This window comes from Callospermophilus lateralis, chromosome 4 (genome assembly GCF_048772815.1).
Source record: "Callospermophilus lateralis isolate mCalLat2 chromosome 4, mCalLat2.hap1, whole genome shotgun sequence".
Taxonomy (NCBI): domain Eukaryota; kingdom Metazoa; phylum Chordata; class Mammalia; order Rodentia; family Sciuridae; genus Callospermophilus; species Callospermophilus lateralis.
The window spans coordinates 68,458,032-68,486,026 of NC_135308.1; the positions used below are offsets into that span (position 1 = coordinate 68,458,032).

The following is a 27,995-nucleotide window of genomic DNA, read 5'->3' on the forward strand; positions in this document are numbered from 1 at the left end:
TGCTTGTCATGAATTAAATTATTTTACAAACCATTATAGACAAATGGAGGGAAAGCAGATAGAGTCTCTAAATGGTGTCTACTGCCAGCCCTTGCTCACAAAGCCTCTCTACAGCCAAGGAACCCTGAGATTCTATGTGGGCATTGGTGATCCTGGGCTCAGCCAGACTCAAACGTGGAACCAAGCCTTTGGAAATACCAGTCTCCTGGGAAACTCTGCAGGCTTAAATGACATCATGACAAGCCTGAGTTAGAACATGTCAGTCCCAGGAACATGGAACATGAAGGTGCTACTCCCACCAATTGCGTCACTGAGCCAACTCAGGGGTCAGTCACAAGTCCTGGATCCTAATCTCTGATTTTAGAACTGGCTCATTTCCTCCATGTGACCTTGGGCTAGTGCTCTGACCTCTTGCTATCGAAGGTAGCACCTGCCCTGCATTCCTCCTGACATTGTTAGGACAAACAGTAAAGTGGATGTGCAGTGGTCAGAAACACCACATCCTAAATAAACTTACAGGGTTATTTATTCTTGTGATTATTATCATGAGCTGAGGAGGGCAAGGGAACAGTGCTCTCTGAGAGGAAGAAGGTCTTAGTTTCAAGGATAACAGGGTTGCTGAGTTTGGAAAGGCTCAGGGGCAATCAGAAAATGAAGAAAAAGCTCGGTCAATAAAAGCTTTTGTCAAGCAATGCATTGGAGACGCAGGTTCCGTGTGAGCTGGAACTGCAGAGCACAAGCCTGTGTCAGCAGGGAGCTCCGCAGGGGCTGTGAAAGCAGCAGTGGTTAGAGACACTCTGAAAGGATCTGCACACCTGGCATGCAGTGTTCCAATCAGGTACGCCACATCCTGCATCAAAGGAGAGAGAACCATCATGTTTGTTTATTTATATATATCATAGATAATCTTTGTCCCACAATTTCTAAAACCACTCATGTTGCCTAATGCATACCAGCACAGACTTTGTAGTCTTCTCCAGGAGGATTGCTCCCATCCTTCTGACCCTCGCCAAACCCTTGTTTGAACTCCCGTTGAGGTTGAGTGTCTTCATTTGATTACCAGATGTTTAATTTTCAGTATTCCCAAATTCTTCAGGTTTCACTTGGGTTCAGACTATCTCTATCAGTCATATACTCTCAAACCTTCATGTGTGAAAAATGTTAATGTTGGACTCTGCTTAATTAGCAATTTGGGGTACCAGACTCAGAAGTTCAGGGGCCATATTGAGGGAATACCATATTCTAGGGGAATTGAATAATTTCAGGGTTGGGAGTTTTGCAAGGTCCAACCACCTCTCTTTTCCAGTGTTAAAATCCTTGCCACAATCAAGCATTTACCCAACTTGGTAAGAACACCTCCAGCAATAGGGAACTTTCTATCTCTTCATGCACTCCTTTTGTCTTTGGAATATTCTAGATCATAGAAATCTGCCTTCTCATGACCTTACCCCTCTTCTGCATAACAGTGCTTCATATGTTTGAGAACAGCATCAAGACTTCAAGGAGCTGCCTTGGGTTCAGGCCAAACTTACTACTTCCTCCAACTGTGTCTCAGATTTTTTTTTTTTTTTTTAAGTCTCTACATCATTGCCTTCACTCTTCTCTGAATGGGCTCTAATCATCTTCGCTGAGCCATGGAACCCACACTGAATGCCCAGTGCATGAGTCTGATTAGAGCTGGCAATTGTCTCTCTTGTTCTAGATGGCACATATCTACCCATGCAGATTAAAATCAAATTGACTTTTCTTGGTAGCATGTCAAAGCTGATGAATGCTTAACCAATTTGTCAACTAAAACCTCTAAATCTTACACCCATGTGACTGTTTTTGTTTTACAGATGGTGATGCTGCATCATATCTCCTCCACGTGTGCTCCTGCTGTTAGCTTTCTGGACATGGAGGATGGTCTCAAATGCATTTCTGTTAGATTTCATGTTCACTAGTGTCTGTCCATTTTTACAGCTTGTCATTATATAAGTGGATCCCAACTGGCCATCCACTATGCTCAATGGCCTTCCCAGTTTTGATATTGCAAATTTGGCTTACACTCAGAATGTACACTAAGTAATGTATGGTTTTTATCATTTAATTTACCCAAGAATTATTTAGGAGAGTGTTTTTTAAAATGTACAAACTATTGGTTTTTAGTTTCATAGAGAATATTCTGGTAAGGTATTTACACTTTGAAATCTATTGACTTTTCTTCTGTAGCTAAAAACATAATCAATTTTTTAATAAATTCTGTCAGAAAAATACAAATTCTATTTGTAAGGCATGCAATTCTATATTCATTTCTTAAGCTTACTGTTTTGATGGTTTTAAATTCTTTATATCCTGAGTGTTTTGCCTGGCTAATGTGTCAAATCTGAGATGTTTGTTAAAGTCTTCCAAAATCTTGTTTTCATCAGATTTTCTTTGTTTTTCTAAAAGTTTCTGCCTATGCATGTTGCTTCTATGTCATTTGGTGCATAAAGATTTATATATGTTGCATTTTCTATTTGGATGGGATTTTTTTTATTACTATAAAACATTCTCCCTTATTTTCCCTTATCCATACTTTGGTGAAAATATTGAATAATACAAGGACAACAAACTGTAGGACAGCTATCTGTGCTATCAATTAATAATGCCTGGCATAACTCTCAAACTGTCTTCTATTAGCCATTCTCACCAAATACTCCCTCCAACTCCTGACCCACCAGTGTCTAATTATCCCAATCTTTGGTATCTGACCCCAGTCATTTTGAATTATATGAGGAGGGGGAGACACAGAAGAGGTATTAAGAAAAGGGAGTGAAAGAAACATGTATTCTCAGTAAGAGAGAAAGTCAAGTGTGCAGAGAAGTAGCCAGCCAGAGTTAGCAATAGTCATAGGCACTAATTTCTGTCCTCCTTTGTTTTTTCTCTCCCACGATGGCGGAATAGTTCCTATAGCACCTTCCATAGCAGTTTAGATCAGAACCCCTTGCTGACACAGTTGCTTCAGAGTTCATTAGACCCAGAATTAGAAGACCTGGGTTCATATCCTGGTTCTGACATTTAAAAGTCTTCTGATCTTGGACAAGATGCATTATCTCAGTAAACCAAGGTTCTATATATCTAAAAATTCAGATGATAATATCTGCTTTAGAAAGAATTTGTGAAAATTAAGGAAGATAATGAATATGGAAGTGTCCAGCCCAATAGGTAATAAAATGCACTTAACAAATTCTAATTAAATAAGTTCTCTGATTCTCAAAGGCCTCTTGACCCCATTTGGAAATCTCTATTACTCCTTTAGATGTCAACCCAAGGAGAAAATATAAACTGGAGAGAATCCTGCATTAGCTTGGCACACATGACATGAAGAAATGTGTGCAGGAGTGATGTGGCATCAGCAGACAGAAGACACAGGGGTGGAAAACCCAAGGTCAAGGAGACTGAAAATGGAAAGAAGAGATTGATACATCACCACCTAAAGTATTGATTAACTCCTCCTTAAAGTATCACTCAATAAGACAGTGCAGACTTAAGTCATGGTGCCTTCACACCAGGCATCTAGCATCTTGGAACACCAAGTCCAGTGCAACAGGGAAGGAAGGGATGGGCAGAAGTCACACACCATCAAGACAGGTGCTTGCCTGGGTTCTGGCTGACAGTAGTCCTGTGACCTCAGAACCTGGCTGGAAGGAAGTGGAGAGATCCCCCTGCTCTGATGGTAGGGAGGATGGTGGGGTTCTTAGGGGAAAAGTTAAGAAATGCTGAGTCCAGAAAAAAGAGATTTTCAACAGATGAGAGAAAGGAATAACAGTTTTATACTGACGATGTCACAAGGAGTGACAGGTCTGAAACTAGGGCAGAATCCTGGGTCCAATTCAGAGGATAAAATGTCATCTGGGAATGTCAAGCTCTTGTAAATGTTCATCTCTATAGGCTGTCCATGAGTATGGGGGGGCAGGGGGAGTTACTGGGGAGCTGAGGAGGGAATGCGTGAGAAGGAAATAGGGATGGAGAAATCATGATTCCATAATATAAATAAAAGGCTTAGATTCTGAGAGGCCTTTAAAGATCATTTGCAAAGAACTGGAAGGTGAGATGCAGTTAGCAATAGCTTACCTTGCCAGCCTCCCACAGGAACTGTGAAAATTAATTAACTTTCACAAAGTGTTTTGCACACTGAGGATTATTAGTACTCAACACCACCAGGGCTCCAGCTCCTGCAATGGGCCAAGGCCTTCCTGCTACAGAATACTAGTTGGTCAAAATATTTTGTTCCTGTTTCTTTTCTCCTTTGCCTTCATTTATGAATAAAATCTGTTGGGAGTTCAGAAGGTCTCAGGAAGTTATCCAGTCCTCTCCTGGGTTCTAGGTAATTTCAAAGCAAGCTAATACAAGAGCCATGCAGTTGAGGCCTTCCCAGGTCTGAGAACCCTATAGAATAGAAGGGCCACCCGCTGTATATCATTCCAAGAAAAAAATTAATTCTTTCTTTCCTAAATAAATGGGGTAACCTTGATCTCAGAAGGAAGAGGTGGCTTTCTCTACACATTTCAGGAGCTTGAATCCAAGGCAGAGTTTCAGATGTGGCCTCTGGCCTTGGATGGCTGTAATTCTAATGTCATGTGTCTCTTTGGGGATGGGCAGTTGTTTGATCAGTGTGGTTTCTGGTTTGTAAAGATTGGCAAAAGACAAATGCAAAGGCAGGGGGATCCATTCCTCTCCATCATAGATGGTGAGCTTCTAAAGCTCATATATCTCCAACACCCTCCCCAGCGTTTTTTGTTGTTGTTGTTGTTGTTGTTTGTTTGTTTGTTTTGTTTTGTTTTTCCATGTGAAGGAGGGTCAAACAGTGAAGTGATCAAATCATCAAGGGCCAGAGCAGGGAGAACACCCAGGTCTTGACTCCAGGTCCCATGATTCCATGTTCCACAATTCCATCCATAGTATCCCAGTGTTTTCCTAAGCATCCAAAGGTATAAAACTGACAACTCCATACATTTGCATTTAGGATTGTCAGTGTCCCAAATTCCATCTGGAACCTGTCAGTTGGAGAATGAGCCTGAACAGAGCAAGGCATTTGGCTGACCAACTGCACTGCCTGGAATGAAGAGGGGCAAGATCATGCCAGCCACAGAACAGAGTGAGGACCCTGGGCTGTGGAACTCTCAAGGAGAAAGTGGAAGCAGATCTGCCTCAGCCAGCTTTGGGATGAGAATGGCAAGTAGGGACTTGGCCTCACCACTGCCCCCTGCTGCCTTCTTCAGGAAGCTTCAGTCTATGGACAATGAACAAAGAAATCCTGTTTTTAGGATTTTTGCGTTCCTCTGGAAACAATCTATGACTCTGTATCGCTTATCTATTTTTCTCTGTCCCTCTCTCTCTATCACACACACACACACACACACACACACACACACACACACACACACACACTACAGATGAATGAAAGGAAACCACAGAGTTTGTAGAAAATTCTGCAAAGGCTGTGAAGTTGCCAATTGGATTTTCAAGATGGATGGTTTCTTCCTAATTAGATTCTGCTGTCTAATATAAACTAACTTTGCGGCTTTCTCCCATGCTATAAAGCAAACCATTTTTCATTAGTCAGGTTTACAAATCATGCCCGTGGTGTGCACAGAGCACAAACAGGCCTCACCCTTCAATTTGTTCACAGGGCCTTGTTCACAGTGTACTTCTGCCTTGGATAATAATATGCCCATAAAATGCATGTGTTGGATTAAGTCATCACCTCATTGAGAGTCCTCATCAAGAACTCTTTATCTTTATCCTATAAACAGGACTAAAATGACAGATTGGATGAGCATCCCGGGGTGTACCTTCTGCAGGCTGATACCTCTGGAAGAACAGGCCAGAGCTGTATGTCCTGAAGCATGGTCTGCAGCCTGCCTGATTAGAATCACCTTGGATGTCACTATGATACTCATTCCTGGGCCTACTTCCTGACACATGCAGATTTAGACTCCCCAGGGAAGGGCCTCAGAATCAACCTTTTAAAATAACAGTGTCCTCAGGTAATTTCAAAGCAAGATAATACACAAAAGCCACGCAGGTGAGGCCTTGCACAGGTCTGAGAACCCTACAGAATAAAAGGGCCATCTGCTGTATATACGATGCTTAATTGGCTGCTCTATCTGGAGGCAAGACCAAGGACATGGTGACATCCCTCCCTGCAAATATTCTCACATCCCCAGAGCTCCACACCACAGAATACCAATTCTTGGAGGCTGGGGTGCCAGCTATTATAGTTCATCTGCCTGTCAGGCTGCAGGACATATTTCTTCCTTGTCTGTCACCCTCCTGGAGCCTAGGGAAATCACTCTAGATAGAAAGTGCCTGGACAGTGGCTGAGAAGGGCTGCAATTTAAGGGTCTCTGAGCTTCCAAGAGACTGTCTGTGGCCTGATTCAGCTGGACCAGGTAAGACTGGGCAGATAAAGCACTGATTCCAAGGAGGGAACAGGAGTTATTGCCAAGTTCATTGAGGCCAAGCATGACCTTCCAATGACAGGAAACAGGCAGTCAGTGTGGTATCCCCAGGCCACTAAGCTACGGAAGATTGAGCCTGAGCAAGGCTGACAGTTCAGCCTGTGGCTGGCCTTTGATCTAGAAAGCACTTTCCTTCAGAGAGCTCAAAGCACTCCCCAGACACAGTGTAATTTATCCTTACCTCAATGTTTTAAAAATGCAGACTTTAAACTCCCACGGAAGAACAAGTAAATTGGGACCCCTTGGGGTGGAACCCCAGTATCCCTAAGTGATTCTGGCAAAGATCTGAAACTTTTGATGCTCCACATAGCAGCATTCTATGTACCCTAGAGATTTTAAGCTTTTTTATTTTTTCCAGAAAAGGTAAATGTAAATCATGCTTTCTATGACAAAGACCTTCCTAATTGTGATGGCTGGAAGTTCTTCCTTATGTCTAAATACCCATAACCATCATACTAAAATGTACAGTTCTCTAATTTCTGCACTGGGAATTCAGTTGCAATAGCTGGAAAAAATCTTAGTCCCCAAGTTTAGTGGAGACACTAGTCTTCAGACCCCAGTTTTGCATTAGATTTTGTTCTCTACCTTACCCCATGGGCCTGTAGCTATTTCCAAGTGGACACGCATCAGAGCCAAACACCGTACCTGGATTCTGACACAAATCTGAGATTTCCACAACCACTGCCCTAAAAGACAAGGGGGTGGGAGATTAGATGGTCTCATACTTGTCTCCTCCTCTTATTTTTAATATGCAGTGAAAAATCTCCAGTAATAAGGTGAGGTGAGTTCTGGTTATTTCTGACCATGCGCCAGTCAGCACGCTCTGAGGTTGGGTCTCTGACACCTGCTGTCAGGAGCTTTCCTAAGTACACATACAAGACCATCAGGAAGCCCATAAAAGCAGCACCACTTACAAATAAGAGTAAAAATTCTGAAGGGAGAATGAGGCTGTCAGTCGCTGCTTACCCACTGTAAAGGGCAGATGCACTCCTGGGCCTTCACTCCTGGCTCCTTGGCACTTAAGGCGTGAGAGATGCTCTTCCTTGCTCTCCTGCCCTGGCTCCAGGCGTGTTAGCTATTCAGAGCAAGATACGACCTTCCCCACCCACTCACTCTCAAACAGTCTTCAAGGTCTCAGAAACCAGGTGTGTCATTAAAGCCTGACACCTTCAAGAACAAGCCACCTAAAGGATGACACTGTTGAGGAATCACGGAAACAGCACGTCGCCAGGACACTTAACTTGTTACTCAAATGATTTGTGTTTTCAACACTCCCCACCGATGTGTTCTCTAGCAGCTACAGCAACTCTTCTCACAGAGCAAAGATGTGGATGCAGGAAGCAGCGTCAATATGAAAGACGGAACTTTGGCACCAGGAGAATTAATGACTCTCACTCCCTCAAGGCTGAAGTGCTGGCCCCAGAAAAGAAAAACACCTTTTGAAAAGCACTTAAACCCAATTAACAAAACTCTAGCCCACCCTTCCCACCCTTTCTACTTGGATAAAATTAGCTCTCTCCTTTGTCCTTTGGCCAGCTTGACATTCTCTGGGTCAGTCTCTCCGTGCTTGAGCAAGAGGTCCCAATAAAGAGTTTGTTCCTGTTATATCTATGCCTTTATCTGGTTCTTTTAATGGAGAGCACAAGAATCTACTGGAGCCTTAACACAATTACCCCAACAGCATCTCCATTCCTCCTGGGACCTGAGAGCGACTATAAGGAGGAGTGGACTCTTTTACTCACTGAAGCAACACTGTACCCCTGAGGGTTATGGCCCAGCCTGGGGATCTGGGGTCAGGGAGTGTACCTCCTGCATACCTTGGGGAAGGCCAGACTTCCCAAGAAGTCAGTCTCATTTTCTCTGTGCCCCATGAGAAGAAAAAACAAAGTGTGTGGTTTGCAAAAAGAGAGGCAGCAGAGGCTCTCGTCGCCAAGGGCAACACTAATGTTTCCATGTGGGAACGTTCTGGTCAGCTTTGTGCAGAATTTGGTATAAGCTCTGGCTAGTTAGTGTGATCATGAACTCTTCAAGGGTAAGGACTCTGGGCTCTATCTGCCTACCTCAGAGCCTGGCACAGTGTAAGCGCTTATTAAATGCCAAGTACTGATAACATGTGAATCAGATTGCATTCCCCTCTGACTCCAGCCCTGGGAGGGACACATAGCAGCTATGACTTACACTCATCTCCATCATCTATGGCACCTTCCAGATGGAATTAAATGTCAGACCTGTGCTGAAAAACAAAGGTAAGCCTGTGGCAGAGCCTGCGAGACATTTGACAGCTCACTGGGATGGCTGTTGCTGGGACTCCGCTGGACTCCTATCCTGAATCAGGCCTTTCCCAGCACTTCCTCCCACTTCCTTCTCTAAAGCCTGGACTTGCCCCTCCCCCAAACCAGTCCAAACCATCAAACTCACTTTCTAAAAGATGTCTCAGAATCACTTAACCTCACCCTGGGTTATCTGCAAAGAATCCCATTTAAATATTTTATACTCCATTGAGATGTCCTGGTTTCTTGTTTGACTTGTTGTAACAGTGGTGGCCCTTTGGGAGTTGTCCTAGACAGGGTTGTCTCCCTTCCCTTTGCCTGGCATTCTAAATTCTAAAGAAAAGTTACACTTGAGTGACATCTCTATCAAATGTTAAACAATCTTTCTTCCAGATGTACAGAGCCCAGAACATCTGGGGCCTTCAGAGAACACCAGAATGGGCAACACTCCTTATTCTTGAATTCTGCGCATTAACTAAAACAAAACATATAAATTGATGCAATATTTAGCTTGCAGAATGCAATAAGTTTGTAAATAGTTCCAGGGGGCGAAGGTCTCTTATAGTGTGGTCAGATGCGGGGAAGAAAGAGACACAAACCCTGGATGATCACGACCCTGGGCAGCAGGAAGCTTGCTTGTCCTTTGTCCCCTGCTATAACTTTGTCCCCTGATCCTCCTTTCCTTCCTTATAAAAGCCCTTGGTGACCCCTGAATTCCCTAAGAAGGGGCTCTGAGGCAACAGCTCCCCCATTGTTCAAGATGCTGGACCTTGAATAAAACTGATCTCCTTCCCACCAACACTCATCTCCAGAGTACTGGCTTTCCAGCAGCGAGCAGCTGGACCTGGTCTAGTACCATTCTGAGCTGCAGAAGTTATAGATCATCTGGTACTTTAGAGATGGTCTGGTCTACCAGCAATGTGGGACAGACCTTATTTTTTTTAATTGAATAAAAAAGACTCTAATATAAAAACCTCAGTATCACATGTAATAAGGGTGAGTACCATTTCATAGAACTTTGGTTTCAGTTACACCTACATAGGAGTATATGAGGATTGCAAAGTGAAATGAATCTCTTCTAGTGAGTCACCATCTCAAAGAGTCTGAAAAACACCAATCTCTGTCATCCATGTTGCCAACAAGGAAATTAATGCACAGACAGGTAAAGCATGTTGCCTGAGGTCACCAAGCTGCTGGTTTAAGAAGAGCTCCAGGTCCTCCTCCTTCCTAGGTCAGTGCTCTGCTCACTACTACCTGCAATTCTTTGGTTCTGTGCCAGAGAATACCTCCAGAATGAGGCTGTCAGAGACCCCAGTGAGTCCCCAGTCTTGCCAGAGCTGGACTTGATCAGCTGACCTCAGGCAGGGGTAGCTGGCATGGAGGGACTGGAAGCTTTGGCTGAGATGGTTTTGTACACACAGCCAAAAGTGGCCTTGACTTTCATCTCAAGAACTTTTAAAGCAATTACTAAATTAGGGCAAAAGCACTTACAGAGGCCACTTGAAGATGGATGTCAGGGCTAAGTGGCTCTCCAGCATGCCAGTGGCATTTGTGTCTATCTGCAGGAGAGCAGGCCAGCAGAGGAGGCCTGCGATGAGATTCTAGGCTGCGATCTGGGTAATCGCCCACCCATGCAGACTCAGTTGCTCTCTCTAGGTACACAAAGAGTACCCTGCTCTGGAAGGGCTGCCTGACTTTGCAGTGCCTCCTCCAGGTCAGAGGGAATGGGGTAGAAACTGATCCAGCTCCCTCACTTTATAGATTAGAAAACTGAGGCTCAGAGACTTGAGCAAGATCACAGAGCTAGCGGGTTGCTTTGCCATACCTGATTCAGATCTTCTGATTTCCAGCCCCCCGCCCCATATCTCAAATCTACACACAAAGCACCTGGATATCTTGTTACAATGCAGATTCAGTATGGCTGGGGTGAAGCCCAACATTTTGTGCATCCCTAAGGTATTTCAAGTGATGCCCAATGCTGCTGGTCCATGTACCACACTTGGTGTAGCCAGCCTCGACACCATGTTGTCTAGAAGGATAAAAGCTCCTTTAAACTTCACCTCTGATTATATCAAGGCCCAAACTCCCTGCTTCAGGCAGACAAATCCTCTAATACTGACAAAGATACTAATTTAAGACAATAATTATTCTTTTGACATGCATCAATTACTTGTATGCAAGCACTGTTCCAAATACTCACACATATGATCACATTTAATGCTCACAACTCTGACCATCCCTATCTGACAGATAAGGAAACTGAGATTCAGAGAGGTTAAGTAACTTGGCCTAAATTGCACAGCTAGTAAGTGGCAGAACCAAGATTCTCATTCAAGTCTGTCTGATACCATGGTTTAATGATGTAAAAATTACATACAAGTGCCTCCCTCAGATCTTCCCTTCTCTGAGCCTTGGCCACCTCTCCCCAGGATTCTCTTAACAGTCCTCCAGCCATTGTGCATCCTTTAGCACTACAGGCCTCAACTCCCCCAGAATGTGGACTCTTTCCCCTCCAGATTTGTATCTATCCCAGTGAGCTATTTTGGGGAAGGCCCAGGATGAAAAGGAGCTGGGACTCAGGGTGATAGGTAGATGGGAGCTTATGGTGACCTATTCTTTTTTGATTGGGTGTGCTTCCTTTAGGGCTATTTCAGCATAGACTCTAAAATCACTCCACACAGGAGCAAACTTTGTAGGGAGGGATCTGTACAGTGGGCAGGTGGTCTACAGATTCACATAGCTGTGGACTTGTTGGGGATAGATTCCTACAGAATACAAGCAGACCCCTGGAGCAGAACAGGGGTGTGTGACAGAGGCATGGGGTGGTACTGTCCTGTTGGTATACATCCAACCTCTGCCTAAACCCAGTCCTGGGTTTCAGCTTCACCTTCAGGGTTACAAACCACCCTTAGTTATACCACATTCAATCCCATGCTTCCCAAATGTGAGCTCACTGTGTTGAACGTCTACAGTGATTGAATAAACACAGTGCCCATGACCACATGTCAGTTCTCATGATGGACCTCATGCCCCTGTCTCCTGTCTCCTGGAGAAGCCGTGGAGGCAGAGAGAGCAGCGAGGACAGGGGAGAAGTCAGGAGAGGCAAATTCATTAGGCCACCATATAGATGTGCTGCCTCTACAGAGGGAGGGCCAATTCAGAGTTGGGAGGGGCCCAGAATGACAGATAGGCCATCTGGCTCTATCACTTAGAAACTGCATTCTGGGGCATGTTACTTAACATTTCTGTGTCTCAAAGTCCTCATCTGTAAAATGAGGATACCAGTAGATGGTCCCTAGCTCAAAAGGGTTGTGAGACTCAGAGTGCATGGTTAGTACTAAGTAAATATGAGCAAGGGCTTAAAAGTAGATATGCGATGGAAGACACCCCTACTTCACCCAGATAGTGATAAGGAGGCATCACACAAGGTTCCATGGAAAACTGAAAGTGCTCTTTATGTTTCTGGTTTCTACACACAGGCACAGAGAGCACAGAGAGCGGTTGAGAATGGGTACCCACCTTTTTAGGGCGCATTCCAGTTCAATCTTCTCCTCATGGGCTTCTTGGAGTTGGGAGATGATTCTGGTTAGAAAATCTTCAAAGTTGGACAGCAAGTGAGGTTCGTCCTTCTTCAGCTGCAGCCAGAGTTGCTTCACGTCGTCTTCGCTGCAAGAGAAGGAAGGACGTTAAGGTGGGAGTGGAGAAATGAGTCTCTGCAGGAAACGCAGTGGTTCCCAGAAAGGAAGTGGACAGCTGGAGACGACATCACCATCATCATCATAAAAATGAGAGTAAGAGAGCTGCACCAGAGGCTGAGGCAGGAAGATTGCAAGTTCAAAGCCACCCTCAGCAATTTAGCAAGGCTCCAAGCAACTAAGTGAGACCCTGCTCAAAATAAAAAATATAAAGAGTTAGGGCTGTGGCTCGGTGGTTAAGCACTCCTGAGTTCAATCTCCAGTACCAAAAATTCAAATAAAATAAAATAAAACAGTAAAACAACTAGGGAGTAAAGTTGATACAATTACGCTATGTGCAAGTATGATCATATCACAATGCATTCCAGTTTTATATCCAACTATAGTGCACCAATTAAAAATAAATGAATGATAGTAGCTAATATTTATTGAGTGCTTGCTGTATGCAAGGTGCTTTTTGCACATCGGCTCATGTTATCCTCATGGGAAGCCTGGGAAGCAGATGCTGCCGTCATTCCCATTTATAGATGCAGAAACAGAGAGAGGTGCAGTGTGCTGTGATCACTGTCATAGACGATGGAGTCGGGGACATGCTCTGGGTGGACATGACTCCAGTAATGGGCTCCTTTCCTACCTTGCTCTGCTGCTTCCACTCTCTGTGTCTGCCACAGTGGGCTAGAGGTATGAGCACAGGTAGCAATGTACTCACAGCACCTCAAAATGCCAGGGAGAAGCGAGGTGGCTGGGAGCCAGTGAAGGTGAGGAAAACCGCGTGGGAGCTAAAGGAACAAGCTTGTCACTTCCAGGAAGAATGGTCTTCACCACTGAGAGGTAAAGACATACCATCTGATGGATGGTAGAATGCAATTGTCACTGTGGGGAAGGGAAGAGAATAGGCAGCACCCCTCTGGGGCCCTGTGGCATGTGAGTGACTGGCAGGCGAATAAAAGGGAAGGAGAAGTCTGAAGGATGTGGACGCACAGAGGGAAAGACAAGTGGACGGCTGGAAGACGTGGAGGCAGTCAGAGAGATGAGACGCAGAGTGACAGGCCCAGAAGCACCCTCTAGAAATGGGCATGCTAGAGCCTGAGCCCACGCAGCACAGCAGCAAAGACTCATGGGGCCACACTGATCATCAAAGGGAGGACGAGGAGAGGAGCCACATTCCTGGGCCCTGCTCTCCCCCTTTGGACTAAAAAATCTATGGCCGATGATTGAAATAAGTCAAACATAAATCTGATTTGCCCCCCACTGAGTTACAAAACCAATATGATTCTAGGGCAGCTATGACTATGTCCCTTCAGGACAAAGAATAAAATCCTTTGGGCCTATGTAACAAGCGCTATGTTTTAGAAACTGTCCTCAGAAGTGATATTTCGATTGGGCCATGTTAGAAATGTTCTTGGGGAACAGGTATAATTCTCTGCACCCAGCAGAGAAGAGGCCCCCTGAGAAATAAACCCACCTCTGGTTAGTGTCTGTTCATCTCTCTGCTCCGTTCCTCCCTCCATCCCATGCTTTTTCACTACCATTATTTCTTGCTTCTGTTCCATCCAAACATCTGCCTACTTACTGAGACCATCCATCCAGCCAGCCAGCCATCATGCATGCACCCATCCACCCACCCACCCATGTATCCGTGCACTCATCCATCCAACAGGGGGGTGTGGCAGAGGCATGGGGTGGTGCTGTCCTGTTGGTATACATCCAACCTCTGCCCAAACCCAGCCCTGGGTTTCAGCTTCACCTTCAGGGTTACAAACTACCCTTAGTTATACCACATTCAATCTCATGCTTGAATATTAATCATCTATTACACACCTGGCTCTGTACCAGATGATATGAAGGAGTCCAGGAGACAAGAGGAGGGGAGATAAGGAGTCTCTCTGCTTCCCAGAATTCCATTTTCTCCATACAAACCATGTTGTGGGTGTCTACTTCATTGTATAGGCAAAATGTAGATGGCACAAAGGATTCAGAGACAAAGGGTCTCAGAGAGACACCCTGAAGACCTTCCATCCTTGTGGAAGATTGAACCCCACTGGGGTATGAATGATTGTGAGCCTCCAAATTTCATATGTTGACATCCTAACCCTAAGTGATGTTATTAAAGGTGAGGTTTTGTGGAGGTGATTAGACCACGTAGGCAGAATCCTCATGAATAAGATTAGTGCACTAATGAAAGGGGCCTGAGTTTATTTCTTTTTCACCATGGGAGGACATAGGGAGAAGACAGCTATCTATGAACCAGGAAAAGGGATCTTAGCAGATATCAAATATGTTGTTGGCACCTTGATTTTGGACTCCCTAGTCTCCAGAACTATGAGAAAATCAATCTCTGTTATTCAGAAGGCACCCATCTATGGGTGTTTGTTAATAGCAGCCTAAATGGATTAGGCCCCCCTTCGTGAAGTACAAGCATTATAAAATGAAGGTCCACCTTGCTAGCCTAGGTCATCTGTTCACATCTTCCATGTTCCTATGGAGCCTGGGAGAGCAGCCAACTGGACTAAAAATGCCAATGAGATTTGCAGACCCACTGGCCACTCTTCCAGTGGTCTTTGAAATTCTTATTAATGGCCATACCATATTTTCTGACTTTTGAGGAAAAATAAGCCAAAGCCCACAAATCACTGGGCCAATCAGACTGCCAAGGAAATTGGGGCACCTCTGGACACACTGAGGCTGCCCTTATGGAGGGATATAGGCCTGAAGACCAGAAGGGTCCTGGGAGATGAATAAATCTATCTCTCTGCTTCTAGGACAACACAGAAACCATGATGCCTTTGGATATCCAAGCAGAACTTTTGGATACCTTTGAAGTCTTCACAGCCTCCTCTACTTCCTCTCAGGGGTCTCTCAGTCACGATCATTTCTGTTGTGCTGCAGCACTTCCCTCAAATTCAGGGAGGATGGATTTTGCTGGTCAGCACCAATTTTTCACAGACTACTCTTGAAACTTTCCCAGTGCCTTCTCTCCTCTGGAATATCTCATTTTAGCTCACTTCTGCTCAGGCCTGTGGCATAGGTCCCCAGAGTAACATCAGGTGAATTCTGACGTGACAGTCCCTCTAGGAAAGCAGCTGCCCTGGAAGTGAAGAGCAGGTGGGGAGGCCTCTTTCTTTCATGACAGTGCCTTGGCTCAGCTCACCTGCACTGCACTCTCCTTCCCCTCCTCCAGGAGGAGGCTTCGCAGGGTCCCTGGCTGTGGCCTCTGGGCTCTGGTCTCTTGTCCTAGGGAAACCTGAATCAGATGTTTGACTAGTGAGCTTCCCCACCACCACCTGTGCCCTGACACTCCCCCTGCCCCCTCCATCTTCCACTGGCCTAGCCCCTGGCAGCCACTTCTGGGCTGCTGCTCCTGCCCCTGCTGCTGCTGTCAAATTTTACTTCCTGTCCAGGGCTTCCTAGGAGGCTCCCTCCTAGGCCAATGCTGTTCCCCTCCCACCTGGCACACCTTAGCCATCCTTTCTCACCTCCGACACAGTCCACCAAACTGTTCACAAAAAATTTCACAGAGCTCTGGCCTACGTAGTATGTGCAGGGCCCTTATCTCTTGCTCCCTTTTCTATCATGGTCCCTTTTCTTCCCAAGCTCAGGAAATACCAGCTCTAATCATTAGGCTTTTCCAGCCTGCAGGAAACCCACCCACCCCAGACCTAGAAGCCAAAAATGTAAGGGATAAAGGCCACAGGGAAAGGGCCATGGTGTTTACATGATCTTCAGGCCCACTCTTTGGTTTCTCTCAGCTGCATCACACATTTTATTATTTTATCTTATCATATTGTGTCTTATTTTATCATATTTTTATTTTACTTTGAATGTCAGGGCTTAAGTCCATGTGTTTCCTCATTCAAAATTACTTTGTAGAATACAAATAAAAATTAGGGTATTGTGTTATTTGAAGTTCCAGTCCTCTAATTTTTTTCAGTTGAGCTGATGATGATCCAGATGGTGGACTAATGAAACTGGTTAATTTCCCACCTGGTCTTCCTGACAAAATTTGATTTGCTCAGGGATACAGCCTCTCCCCGTGAGAGGCCTTTGCCAGGCACTTGCCCAGCCAGTGGCTGAAGTGCACCGTAGACCTGGAGACCCAGGGTTGGCTCCATTGCAGGTAGGAATACTGGTGAGCTGACGTCAACAGGAAGCATTAGAGAAGAGTCAGTGTGAACCCTAAGGCCTGGCTTGGACCTCTGATGTGGGAGCACCCCTTGGAGGATGAGGCAGACCCAAGATTTGTGATGATAATGTACAGCAGGAAGGGAAAAGTGGAGAGGGCAGGAGAAAAGGAGAATAGAAATATTTGCCAAATTTTTAAAAATATAATGTAGAGACAGATCTGACTGTCAAAGGGCAGGATGTAAGAAGCAGGCTTAGCAAATACGAATTATTATTGGAGCAGATGAACAAATTCTTCCTAGGCTGGGCTCCATCCCAGGTTGCCATTCCCACTTACTCTTCCAAAACTTTTTGGGCTCCTAGTTTGTCCATCAACCTCTGGAACTGATCAGCTTCCTCATCTTGGTCCATGTTGCCCAAATCTTCATCCCCTCGGAACTGGTACACCTTCTCCTCTTGGAGCTGGGCCACCTGTTCACCTGCATCCTCCCGACCTGGATTATTCTGGCTGAAGAAAAAGTGACCTGTGGGTACAGGGCACAAGCATCTCAATTAGACAATCCTCACCCAGGAAGGGCTTGGCTTTCTCTGTTGCCAAGAGTCATTTGAAGTTCATTTGAGAGAAACAAAAAGGAAAACCTCTGATAACAAAGATCTGTGGGCATAATGCCCCAGACTTTGTGTTTTGTGTTTCCATAAGATTCTTCTTGATGCCAGACCCTGGGATAGGCAGATGCCTGACAGTTGGGAGGACTCCTTTGTGGTTCTCAATCCTCTACAGTCTGGTTTAGAATACATTTGTTTGTTGATTTTTACTTTAAACAAAAATATCTTTCCCTCTATTGCCCTCCAGCAGCCTGAAGACCCGTGGTCCAGAACATCATTCCTGTCATCCTCCCTAGCCCTGCTCCCCTTCACAGGTGTGTGTTACTCTCCATACTCACACCGGATATAATAGAAATGTTGCTGGTTGGTTTTTCTGATCTGATAATGTGTCTGGGTTCATTATCCTTTTTGTGGATCTCAATTCTCCTTCTTGCTGGTTATTTTGAGAAGGACTGGTCTATTCAAATGCTCTAGGAATTTCTCTGATGGCTGGTATCCCTCAACCCATCTGACTCAGCCACCCTCAAATTGAAATAATCCATATAGTAGTCCCATTTCTTTTCCTTTTCACTTTTTTTTGTATATCAAGACAGAAAAAGAGGGGCTGAGACTCTCATCACAGCTCCCTGTTTATGCTAAGCTTTCTCCAGAGCTCCCCTCCATTCCCCTTGCCATTCTCAGTGGGAGGGGCCTGGGCAGGGACACTGGATGGGTAGTAGTGTAAGCAGTTGATGTGGGCATGTGAAAGAGGCCTCCAGTCATCTAGAGTCTGGCAACCTTGAGCTCTGCACCCCGGAGATGAGGATAGGAAAGCCCGTACTGAATGGTCTGCAGACCTAGATAGGAAAGAAATGCACTTTATGTAGCATTAGGCAGACTCACCTGGGGTGAGTCCTGGGACTCCTAGTACCTATCTAAACTTACTAAATCCAGTGGTGAACTCCTCTGGGGTCAGAAAGCCATTTCCATCAGCATCCAGGGCATCGAACACATCTTCCAGTTCCTCCAGGCTGAGGGGCAGCTCCTTGTGGAGCCTCTGAAAGCAATCCAGACCGCACTGGTTAATGCTTTGACAGTCCTGGGAGCTGACCAGGGCTGCAGGCCCTTCTGCCTAAAGTGTCTAGAGTTTGACTGCCCTTCAAGAGCCAGGAGACAGCTGCTATGTCCAGACTGCTTTCCAGTCTTCCTCCTCCCATGCCAGGGAGAACAGCTGCCACAGGTATAAAGCTACCAAATTTGTGGTGATATAAAGCTACCAAATTTTTGGTGGTGGAGGAGGCTACCAGGGATTTAACTCAGGGGCACTTGACCACTGAGCCACATCCCCAGCCCTATTTTGTATTTGTGTTTTATTTAGAGATAGGATCTCACTGAGTTGCTTAGTGCCTCACTGTTGCTGAGGCTGGCTTTGAACTTGCGATCTTACTGCCTCAGCCTCCTGAACCACTGGGATTATAGGCATGCCTCACTGTGCCTGTCTCCAAACTGGCACTCTTAATATCTGTACAGGACCAAATATCTGTAGGAAGACACTTCCATGACATGGTGATATAAAGTTAAATGAGATAAGGAAAGTAAAGTACAGGACACAGCACGTGGTCTGTGAGAGAAGGCACTCAATTAAAGTGGGGAGGGAGGGGAAAAAGGAGCAAAGGAGGGAGGAAGGGAGGGAGGGAGATCAAAGACACAGAGAGAGTGACCGTCCATGGCCTGGAGGCACCTGGTAAGTGAATGGCAGAGTTAGGTTCTCCATCCTGGTCTTTCCCTCTACACAAACCTCTTTGCCATGCTGCCTCCCCAGGGAGCAGGTGCAGGTCACTCACTCTCAGAGGCCTTCTATGTTGGAGGCCTCTCATGCCCCAGTGCCCCAGTACCACTTTTGTAAGTTTCTGGATGCACACTTTGGTTCTCAGCTCTGAGGGGATGCATAGCTCCTCTTCCCTTTGAGTGGCCCATGCTCATTACCCCTAGTGTGTGTTCCACTCTGCTCCCCCATGGCTGACCCCTAATTCCTGATAAGGTATTAACTACCAATGGCTTAAGGTATCAACCCCCAAGAGTATTTATACTTTAAAGGGGGACAGAACAAGATGGTGTGAGGGGTCATAAAAAACACTGGACATGACCCCTGGGCTTGAGTAGCCCATGATGGCATGAGGAACAAGTGTCTGAGCTGTTGATGTTTCCTTCTGGCCTTCTGCCTGATGGGCAATGGCTCCAGGTCAAGGTTAATGTGCTTTATTGAAGCCAGTGTCCTCTCATGCCCTAATAATCTGTGTCCAAATGAGGACTCCCCAAGGAAGTTCATAATGTCTCAGCTGATCAATTACCCCTCAGCTGATCAACTACCCCTATTCCTCCCAGTCACCCAAGGGGCAATTGCACAAAACTGCTCCCTTGAAAGTGACAGCTGAAGACAATGAACACAGAGCTTATGGAAAGGAAGGTATATACTCACCTAAACAATAAAACAGAGCTGCAGGTGTGAAAGCCTGTAACATGGTTTGCAAGAACACTTGGCGAGATACTACAGCAATCTCCTAGCTGATAAGCCATGAAGTTTAATTTGACAGGTACACGCATTATGGGAGACTAAGATGCATTACAAAGTGGGGAGAGAGAATGATGTGAAACCCATTTTGAAAAACTGAATTAAATATGTATGGTTTTTCAAAAAAGAAAAGAGAACGAGAGGATGTGCAAAGATACTAGAAACGCATCTGCTCAGCACACAGCAGCATCTCTGGCTTAGCACAGTCTATAAACCAGCTGTCTCAAAAACCTCAGCAAGGGAACATGGGGTGAAGATGGAGTCAATTTTGCAAGCAGGAAGTTTATGAGCTCCACTTGAAACAAAAGGTATCACTGGAGCTCCTGGCAAAGCCAGATTCCAGTCCTTTCCTTGGGATAAGCCTTCCTCCCTCCCCTTCTCAGCCTGGGATTGCTGGATATGATGGAAAATAGGGGATCTCATGTTATGCTGGACCTTGAAATATGCTGGAAAGAAAGCCCAGAGGTCTGTGGGACCTTCAAATGCCTTCCCCCCACATCTTGTCTCCTGCTAGCATGAACCAGGGAAGCTCTTCCATACCTTATTTGGACACATTCCTCAATCTAACAATACTTGGACCACAAATGCTCCAGATTATCTAATCCTAATCCCTCTTCTCTACATTGCAAATCTGAACAATAAAATAGAGCTTCAGGTGAAAGCCTGTAACATGGCTTTTTTTTTTTTTTTTTTTTTTTTTTTTGGTATTGGGGATTAAACCCAGGGGCAATTTACCATTGAGTCACATCCCCGGCTTTTAAAAAATTGTTTAGAGACAGGGTCTTGCTGAACTACCAAAACTGGCCTTGAACTTGCAACGCTCTTGCCTCAGATTCCAAGTTGTTGGGATATGAGGCATGCGCCACCTGGCCATATCACACCTGGCCAACTTCCTCTCTCTACTGTAGGTGAAGATGGGGAGAGCTATGCTCTGTCTTCCAAGTAATTCCTCCTCTTGGCCTGGCAATTAATGCTGACTGCTTCTTTAGCCTTTTTTGCAAGATGTACTACAGCAGTTTCTTTAACCTTTTTTTGTTGGCTTTACTTGAAAAGTCTTTTAGTCTTAATAACCATAATTATCTCTTATTTATCTTTCTTCTCAGGGCCTGCAGAGCCATGTAAAATCAATTTATTCTGGTATGGTCCCCTGGGCACCTGGTGCTGTCTCCATTTTTAACAGAGATAAGTAGGGTGGAGGGGAACAAGATTATTTATTCCCCTGCGCAATAGGCCCTGGAGGTTCTGAGATCCTCCAAAAATGGCAGTGGAGACCAGAGCTGGGATAAAGAACCGATTTCTCATTCAGGGCCTAAGGAAAAGTCTAATGGTTTTCTAATGTCTTAATTCTTACCTCTGTGTCTGCTCTACACCTCTCCACCTACCAACCCACAACCACCACCACCAAGTTCAAGGTCTCTCTTGCCAGTCCCACCAGGAACTAGTCTTCTGTTTCACTTATCACATTTTGCACATAGCAATGGGAAGAAGGTCTATTTGCCCTGGTCGCACTGCCCACAGCCCCAGGGGCTCTTGAGGCCTCCCTGACTCCTTGAAACCCCAAACTCCTTGAAACTCCTTTTTCATTCTCAGCTCCTGTGTCATTTCCTCAGTAAGACCTTTGCAGACATACAGATTCCCTGAGCTGCATTTCCCTTGTTTACAGTCTTATCTCAGTTTGCATTTTGTATACCCACAGATGCGATTAGCTAAATGTCCTCTCCTGTGGTGTGCTGAGAACAGGGATCTCGTTCATTTTTCCTCACTGTTGTGTCCCCAGAGTCTAGTCCAATGCTGACAAATGTGAAGTATTTGGGTATATGTTGAACAAATGAGTAAATAACTGCATGACTAAGAGCGATGGCAGGAGATCCTGGTATCTTCGTATCTTCAGGGCGTTGGTCTAGACCTCACGTGCTCCAGATCCTGACTAGCCATGCTGCTGATTCTCAGCAAGGGCTTACAAAGCGAGACTTTACAGGACCTGGCACAGGAAGTGAGCCTGCAGCAGCAGTACTGAGAGCTCTGACTCCCGAGCCATGGCAAAATGATGGCTTTCCTTGTACTCCAGCCAGATCCCTGGACCTTCCTGGTCACCGGCCCAGGAACATGCCTCATGTGGCTTAAAGCACGTGGTTGCACAGCTTCAAACATGCTCAAGCAAAACTTCCATTAGGAGAAAGCCAGAGGAGGTCCATGTTTATGATCAGAATTGAACTCTTCTGCCTTTGGGGGCATCCACAGTATTCTGTTCTGCCTTCCCTGGGGTATATAGTTCAGCTCCCATTCACCCTAGTGGGGGATGGGAGGTTGGAGGAAGCAGCATCAACCTCTACCCTGCTCTGTACCTTGGTGTGCTTGGCTTGGGCTGCCTCACCTTGAGCCCTAAGGAATGGAGCCAGCTAGCTACAGAGTGAGACTTCTGAGGCTGTGAGTCCTCAAATAAACTTTTCCTCTTGGTATAGACCCAGGTTTCCCAACATCTGCATTCCTGACATCTGGGAATAGAAAATTCTTTGTTGTGGGGGCCAGTGGAAGGGAAGGAGGTGGGGGAGTGTCCTGTGCATTCTAGGTTATTCAGCAGTGTCCCTAGCCTTTACCTACTAGATGCCAGTAGCAGCTCCTTCTCCAGTCATTTCAATCAAAAACATGTTTCCAGACATTGCCCGAGTCCTCTGGGGAGGCAAAATCACTGCCACTCATGTAGACTGGACACAAACAAGAGTAGCAGCCACTGAGCAGGACTGGAAAGTGCCCTTTTTAGCAGAAATGCCCTTTTTTTTATCTCTGAGGCAGGACAGATGACTCACACCTAAAGTCACACTGGATGGTGTAGCCATTGTGGAAAATGGGATGATGTTTCCTCAAAAACTTAAAAATAGAATTGGCAAATAATCCAGCATTCTAACCCCAAAGAATTGAAAGCAAGAACTTGAAGAGCTATTTGGACACTTATAGCCATAGCAGCTATTATGGTATGGATGTGATTTATCCCCCAAAAGCTCAGGTGTGAGATGATGCAAGAAGATTCAGAAGAGAAATTATTGGGTTGTGAAGTCTTAACACAATCAGTGAATTAATCCTATGTGGTAACTGAAGACTGGTAGGGTGTGGCTGGAGGAGGTGGGCATTGGGGGTATGTCTTTGGGGTATATATTTGTATCTTTTTTCTCTGCTTCCTGATCATGTGAGCCACTTCCCTCTGTTATATTCTTTCGCAGTGAGTCTCCTGCCTCACCTTGAGCCCTAAGGAATGGAGCCAGCTAGCTATAGAGTGAGACTTCTGAGGCTGTGAGTCCTCAAATAAACTTTTCCTCTACAATTGTTCTTGTTGGGTTATTTAGTCACAGAAGTTAAAAAGCTGATTAAAACAGCAGTGTTTTTCACAAACAGCCAAGGGGTGTAAGCATCCTGAGAGCCGACTGACAGATGTTTAAACTTAAAGTGGTACATACAGTGGGACATTCAGCCCTACAAAGGAAGGAAATTCTGACACGGGCTACAATGTGGATGAACTCTGAAGATGCTAAGTGAAATAAAAACAGATGCAGAAGGACACAGGTCGGATGATTCCATAAAGAACAGGTACTTACTGTCGAGAAATTCCTGGAGACAGAGAATAGATAGTGATTGCAGGGGCTGGTGGAGGGATAGTGGGGACTTACTGTTTTGTCAGTACAGAATTTCTGCTTTGCAAGATGAAAAGAGTTCTGGAGATTGATGGTAGTAATGGTTGCCCAACAATGTGAATGTACTTAATGCCATCAAACTGGTTAAAAATGGATATGGTGGCAAATTTCATGTAATGCACATTTTAACACAACTTAAAAACATCACAGTGTGGAGAATACCAGGGACCAGGCTGAGATGTGCATTTAGGGAGGGATCTCCAGGTCCTGGTGTTGCAGCTAAGTGCCCTACATGCATAAGCTCATTTAATTCTCCTCTAATGCTAGAAGGTAGCTATTAATAATTCACAGCTAAGGAACCATGGCCTGAGGGGTTAAGAGACATACAAATTCACATTACTAGTAAGCTGCCAATCTGAGATCACAACCCAAGTCAATTAACCACAAAAATCTTTTAAAGTTTTCAAGTTAAACTAAATCAGAAGTCAGCTAACTTTTTCTGTAATTAACCTAAATCAGAAGTCAGCTAACTTCTTGTGTAAAAAGCTATATAATATGCATCCATTCAGTCTTTGTCACTACTACTCAACTCGGCCACTATCTTGGGAACATGTAAATGGATGAGCACAGCTGTGTTCCACAAAACTTTACTTATAGAAACGGGTACTGGGTCAGATTTGGTTAGCCTTCCAACCTCTAAAGGATTCTTAGCCATTTGGCTTAGCCTGAATTCTAAGACAGTGTTATGGTTTGGACATGAGGTGTCCCTTCAAAACTCCTGAGTTTATGCAGGAATATTCAGAGGTGAGCTGATTGGATTGTGAAAGCTGTAACCTAATCAATCCATTCTAGTTTGAATGGAGTGACAGGGTGGAAGCTATAGGCAGGTGCAGGATGGCTGGAGAAGGGGAGTCATTGCAGGTATGCCCAAGGGTGTATCCTCTGGGTCCTCTGTCCCTCTCTCTGCTTCCTGGTCCCCAGAAGGTGAGAAGATTTCCTCCACTGTGCCATTCGGCTTTCATGTTCTGCCTCATCTTGGGTCCAGGGCAATGGACTCAGCTGTCTGTGTACTGAGATCTCTGAAACCAGGAGCCCCAAATAAACTTTCCCTTCTCTGAGCTGTTCTTGTGAGGTATCTTGGTCACAGGGACAAAAATCTGACTTAACACAGGGAGGTGGGTACTTGGTGTTGGTAGATAATCTTTTTAGACCTCTGAAAGCAGAGAAGTAGGGTTTTTGAGGCTCTCAGTTTTTTCAGAGAGCCCTTTGGCCGCTCCTTTCCCCATCTTCCTCTGTGGAGAGGGGGAGTCCCTTAGGTCCTCCCCAGACCTCTCATGAGTGTCCTTGAGGCAGGACTGGTACTTGGGACCCTCTGTTTCTCTAAGGTACTACGTCAGAACCAACCCTGAAAAGCAGGGTTACCTGGAGGAGTCTGCCTGGAGGAGTCTCCATGAAACCTGAGAGGTTCCTTGAGGAGGATGGTGTGACACCGAGGGCCCACTGGTGAGGCGCAGGACTCGAAACTCCCATACCCCTGTTCACACAGGTCAGTGTCCATCACCTGCAGCCCTGTACCAGAAGGTCCCCATGTGGAGCTCAAGCATCGGGCAGCTCGTGCTCCTGCTCTCCACGCCACCCACCTCTGCTTCCTCCAGAGTTCCTTCAGGGGCCTCAATTTGAAAAATCTGCAGGACTCCTCCTCTGTCCTAGGTGCATGAAGTATCCTTTCAGGCTAGCTACCTGCTGGTGGGCTCGGGCCACTGTGGCAGTCTCCCCACCTTTTGGATAATTGCTAAGTTGATCTTGCCGCTGCAAAAAAGGTGTTTTTTGTTTGTTTGTTTGTTTGTTTGTTTTTAAGAATGAGAAAGAAGGTAAAACACATCAAGAGAGGAGCTTAACTTACTTTCTCCTTTCTCAAAACAATTGCAGGCTCTGCAGAACCTTCTTCCAACTGTGCTTCTTCACCAGCTCCTGCGACCACTACTTTTCCCCTCCACTGAGCCCAGTCTCCCATGACAAATGTGAGCTCTCTCCTTTCCCTTCCCATGAGGCTGCACTGGGGACTGAAGGCAAAAAGGCAATGGAGGCCTGGCCCAAGGAATGGGAGTCATCCCAGGGAGTGGTTGCACCCAGAGAACGACAAGCCAAGATGCCTTATAATCTGCCAGGACAAGCAAGGACAGGGGGATACCCACAGGCAGCCATGGTCAACTCTGAGAAGGCTGAAGGCTGCTCTTCTTCAAGTCTGTCTTTCCATCCTATCTGCCTCCTTGGGTGGCCAGAGGGATGGCGGTTCCATGACCTGCTTTGCTCTCTCTCCATCACACCTTGTCAGTCTGAAAGCTTCAAAGGCTCCATTGCCCACAAATAGAGGAAAACTTTGAGAATTAAGTAGATAGTAGAAATAAATGGCTTGAGTGCAGCAGCCTGGGCTCCTTGGCTCCTCCATCTCCTTTTCCTCCCACCTGGATCAGGAGGGAGGTGGAGAGGAAGGTAGCTGGGACTAATGTTTCTGATCACATTCCAAGTCGAATACAAATGATTTATCTATAAATGTATACTTGGCAGTTGAAATTCACTGAGTCTCTTCCATTCTCATTAAAGAGAGGCGTTCAATGAGAGTTAATGGGGAATGGATACTGAGAGCACTGAGTTAACAGCACACACAGCCCAGAGTCGATGCTCAATGCATGTGAATTCCTTTTTTTTTTTTTTCCAGCTGAGCTAGGCAGGCAGGGTCTGGCAGGACAGTCCAGTGGCACTTGCCTAGCACTGCCTAGGGTGAGCAAGGCCCTGGGCTCCATCCCCAGCACCCCCGCCCCCCGAAAAGTTAAGCATGTCCATTAAAACCACCCTAGCAAACACTTCTACTGTGGACCTGTGAATGACAATTATGAAGCTCCTAGGTAGAGGTTAGTCAAAGGGCTCCTTGAAATACCCCAAATCTGGCCTTCCATGTGGAGTGGGACTTGGGGAATCTGTTTCAGCAACAGAAACCTGTTAGGGAGCCAGTTGCTGAAAACAAAGGAGTGCAGAGCTGGTGTTGCTCCCCAGGTCTCTTCCCTGGATGTGCATAATGGTGGGATGACCCTAGGAAATGCATGCAAACCCCATCCTGTGGGGCCAGGCAGAGGAAGAATCCAACACTTCATTTCATCCGGGTTACAGGCTCCTGCTGCGTAGCTCCCAGGGACGAGTGGAGATGGCATGATACTGATGAGTGTTCGTATTTCATTGCCCAATTTTACTATATTCTGAAAATTTAGACTAAACAAAACCTGACCATCATAGATTTTTCCTCCTGACAGCACAGGCACACATCTTTTCCAAAAATGCTTTTAACAGAGCACACAAAGATGAGGTGGGGGCTAAGGGTTGCTTTCACAGTACTCAAGTGGGGCCTGTTTTATTTACTTCCAACTGGGTGACATCATCAGTAAGACAGTGAGAAGACATTGTGACAATTAAGGTGGAAACTCACTAAACCAGGGCTTGGGACACTACACCCCTGAGCTGAACCTGGCTGTAACCTCTATTTCTATGGTCTATGAGAATAGTTTTTATAGTTTTTAAATGGCTGAAAAAGAAATACTCAAAGAAGATTAACATTTGATGACATCATGAAATTATATAAAATTTGAATTCCAGTGTCCATAAATAAAGATTTTTGGGAACTCAGCATGCTCATCTATCTGTTTATACATTGTCTGTGGATGACTTCAGGCTGTAACCACCAAGTTGGTGAAGGTGAGAGAGACTACCCACCTACAAAACAGAAAACACTGGTTCTCTGGACCTTTATAAGTTTGCTGAGCCCGCCCTAGGCAATGATATGCCCCTAGGCTCTGCCACAGGCTCTCCCTCCAGATGTGCTTTGAGAGGGTTGAGAGCAAAGGTGAGATGACGCTCAGAAATGCCCTCTCCCAGCATGCCGCATTGGACACTGTCCTATCCTAAGGCACACGCAGCAGAGATGACTTCGTTGAAAGCAACAGATCTGTGCTTTTCTATCTCTACTCTCAGAAGGTTCTTCTCTGTGTCTTACTTAAGTCTTATGTTACTATCATCATTTCTCACAATCCTGGGGAGTTACTCAATCAGAGAAGGGAAACAACCCCCAGTCTGACCTCAGGTAAAGGACAGAAATAGAATGAATGCAGGAGGTCCGGGTCCCAGTAGAGTTTGGGCTGACCTTCCAGAATCGAACTGAGATCTTTTTTGTTAAGGATGTCACCTCCTGTGGGGCAGTTCTAGCTCAGGATAAGAATTCCCAGGCGCCTGGGTGTTCCAGGTGGGCTGGCCCAGCTAGGACCCTTCTTACCTGCAAGTCCCTTCTGGCGATGAAGCCCTTGCCTTCGGCATCACAGATCTGGAAAAATTCCTGCGCCTTCCTCAGCATGGCCAGCTGGCCTGGCGCCTGCTCCTGGGTCTCCCTGCGCTCCAGGTGGTCCTGCGGACTCAGGCAGGTGCCACTCCCATCCGGCTCCCCGCCAAGTCCCTGGGGTCTGTGGACCACTCTCTCACCAGGGGTAGCCATACGGATCGGCCAACTTCTCTGTCTTTTCCGAACCTAAGTATGAAGATGGGTGAGAGAAACAGGTGTGACGAGGACAGAGTGGGGCTGGAAAAGAACCAGAGGG

General features: G+C 45.7%; 1 protein-coding gene across 1 annotated transcript in view; it reads right to left on the reverse strand.

The window, feature by feature from the left end:
* The window catches only part of Cracr2a (calcium release activated channel regulator 2A), an 88,352-nt gene that overhangs the window by 45,832 nt on the left and 14,525 nt on the right, over nt 1-27,995 (reverse strand). The window contains exons 2-5 of the mRNA XM_076855286.1: nt 27,677-27,925; nt 18,103-18,214; nt 16,910-17,096; nt 12,275-12,421 (exon numbers count right to left, since the gene is read on the reverse strand). Of these exons, the coding sequence (XP_076711401.1) occupies nt 12,275-12,421; nt 16,910-17,096; nt 18,103-18,214; nt 27,677-27,892 (662 nt within the window). The 5' untranslated portion in view covers nt 27,893-27,925. The remainder of the gene's footprint in view (nt 1-12,274; nt 12,422-16,909; nt 17,097-18,102; nt 18,215-27,676; nt 27,926-27,995) is intronic.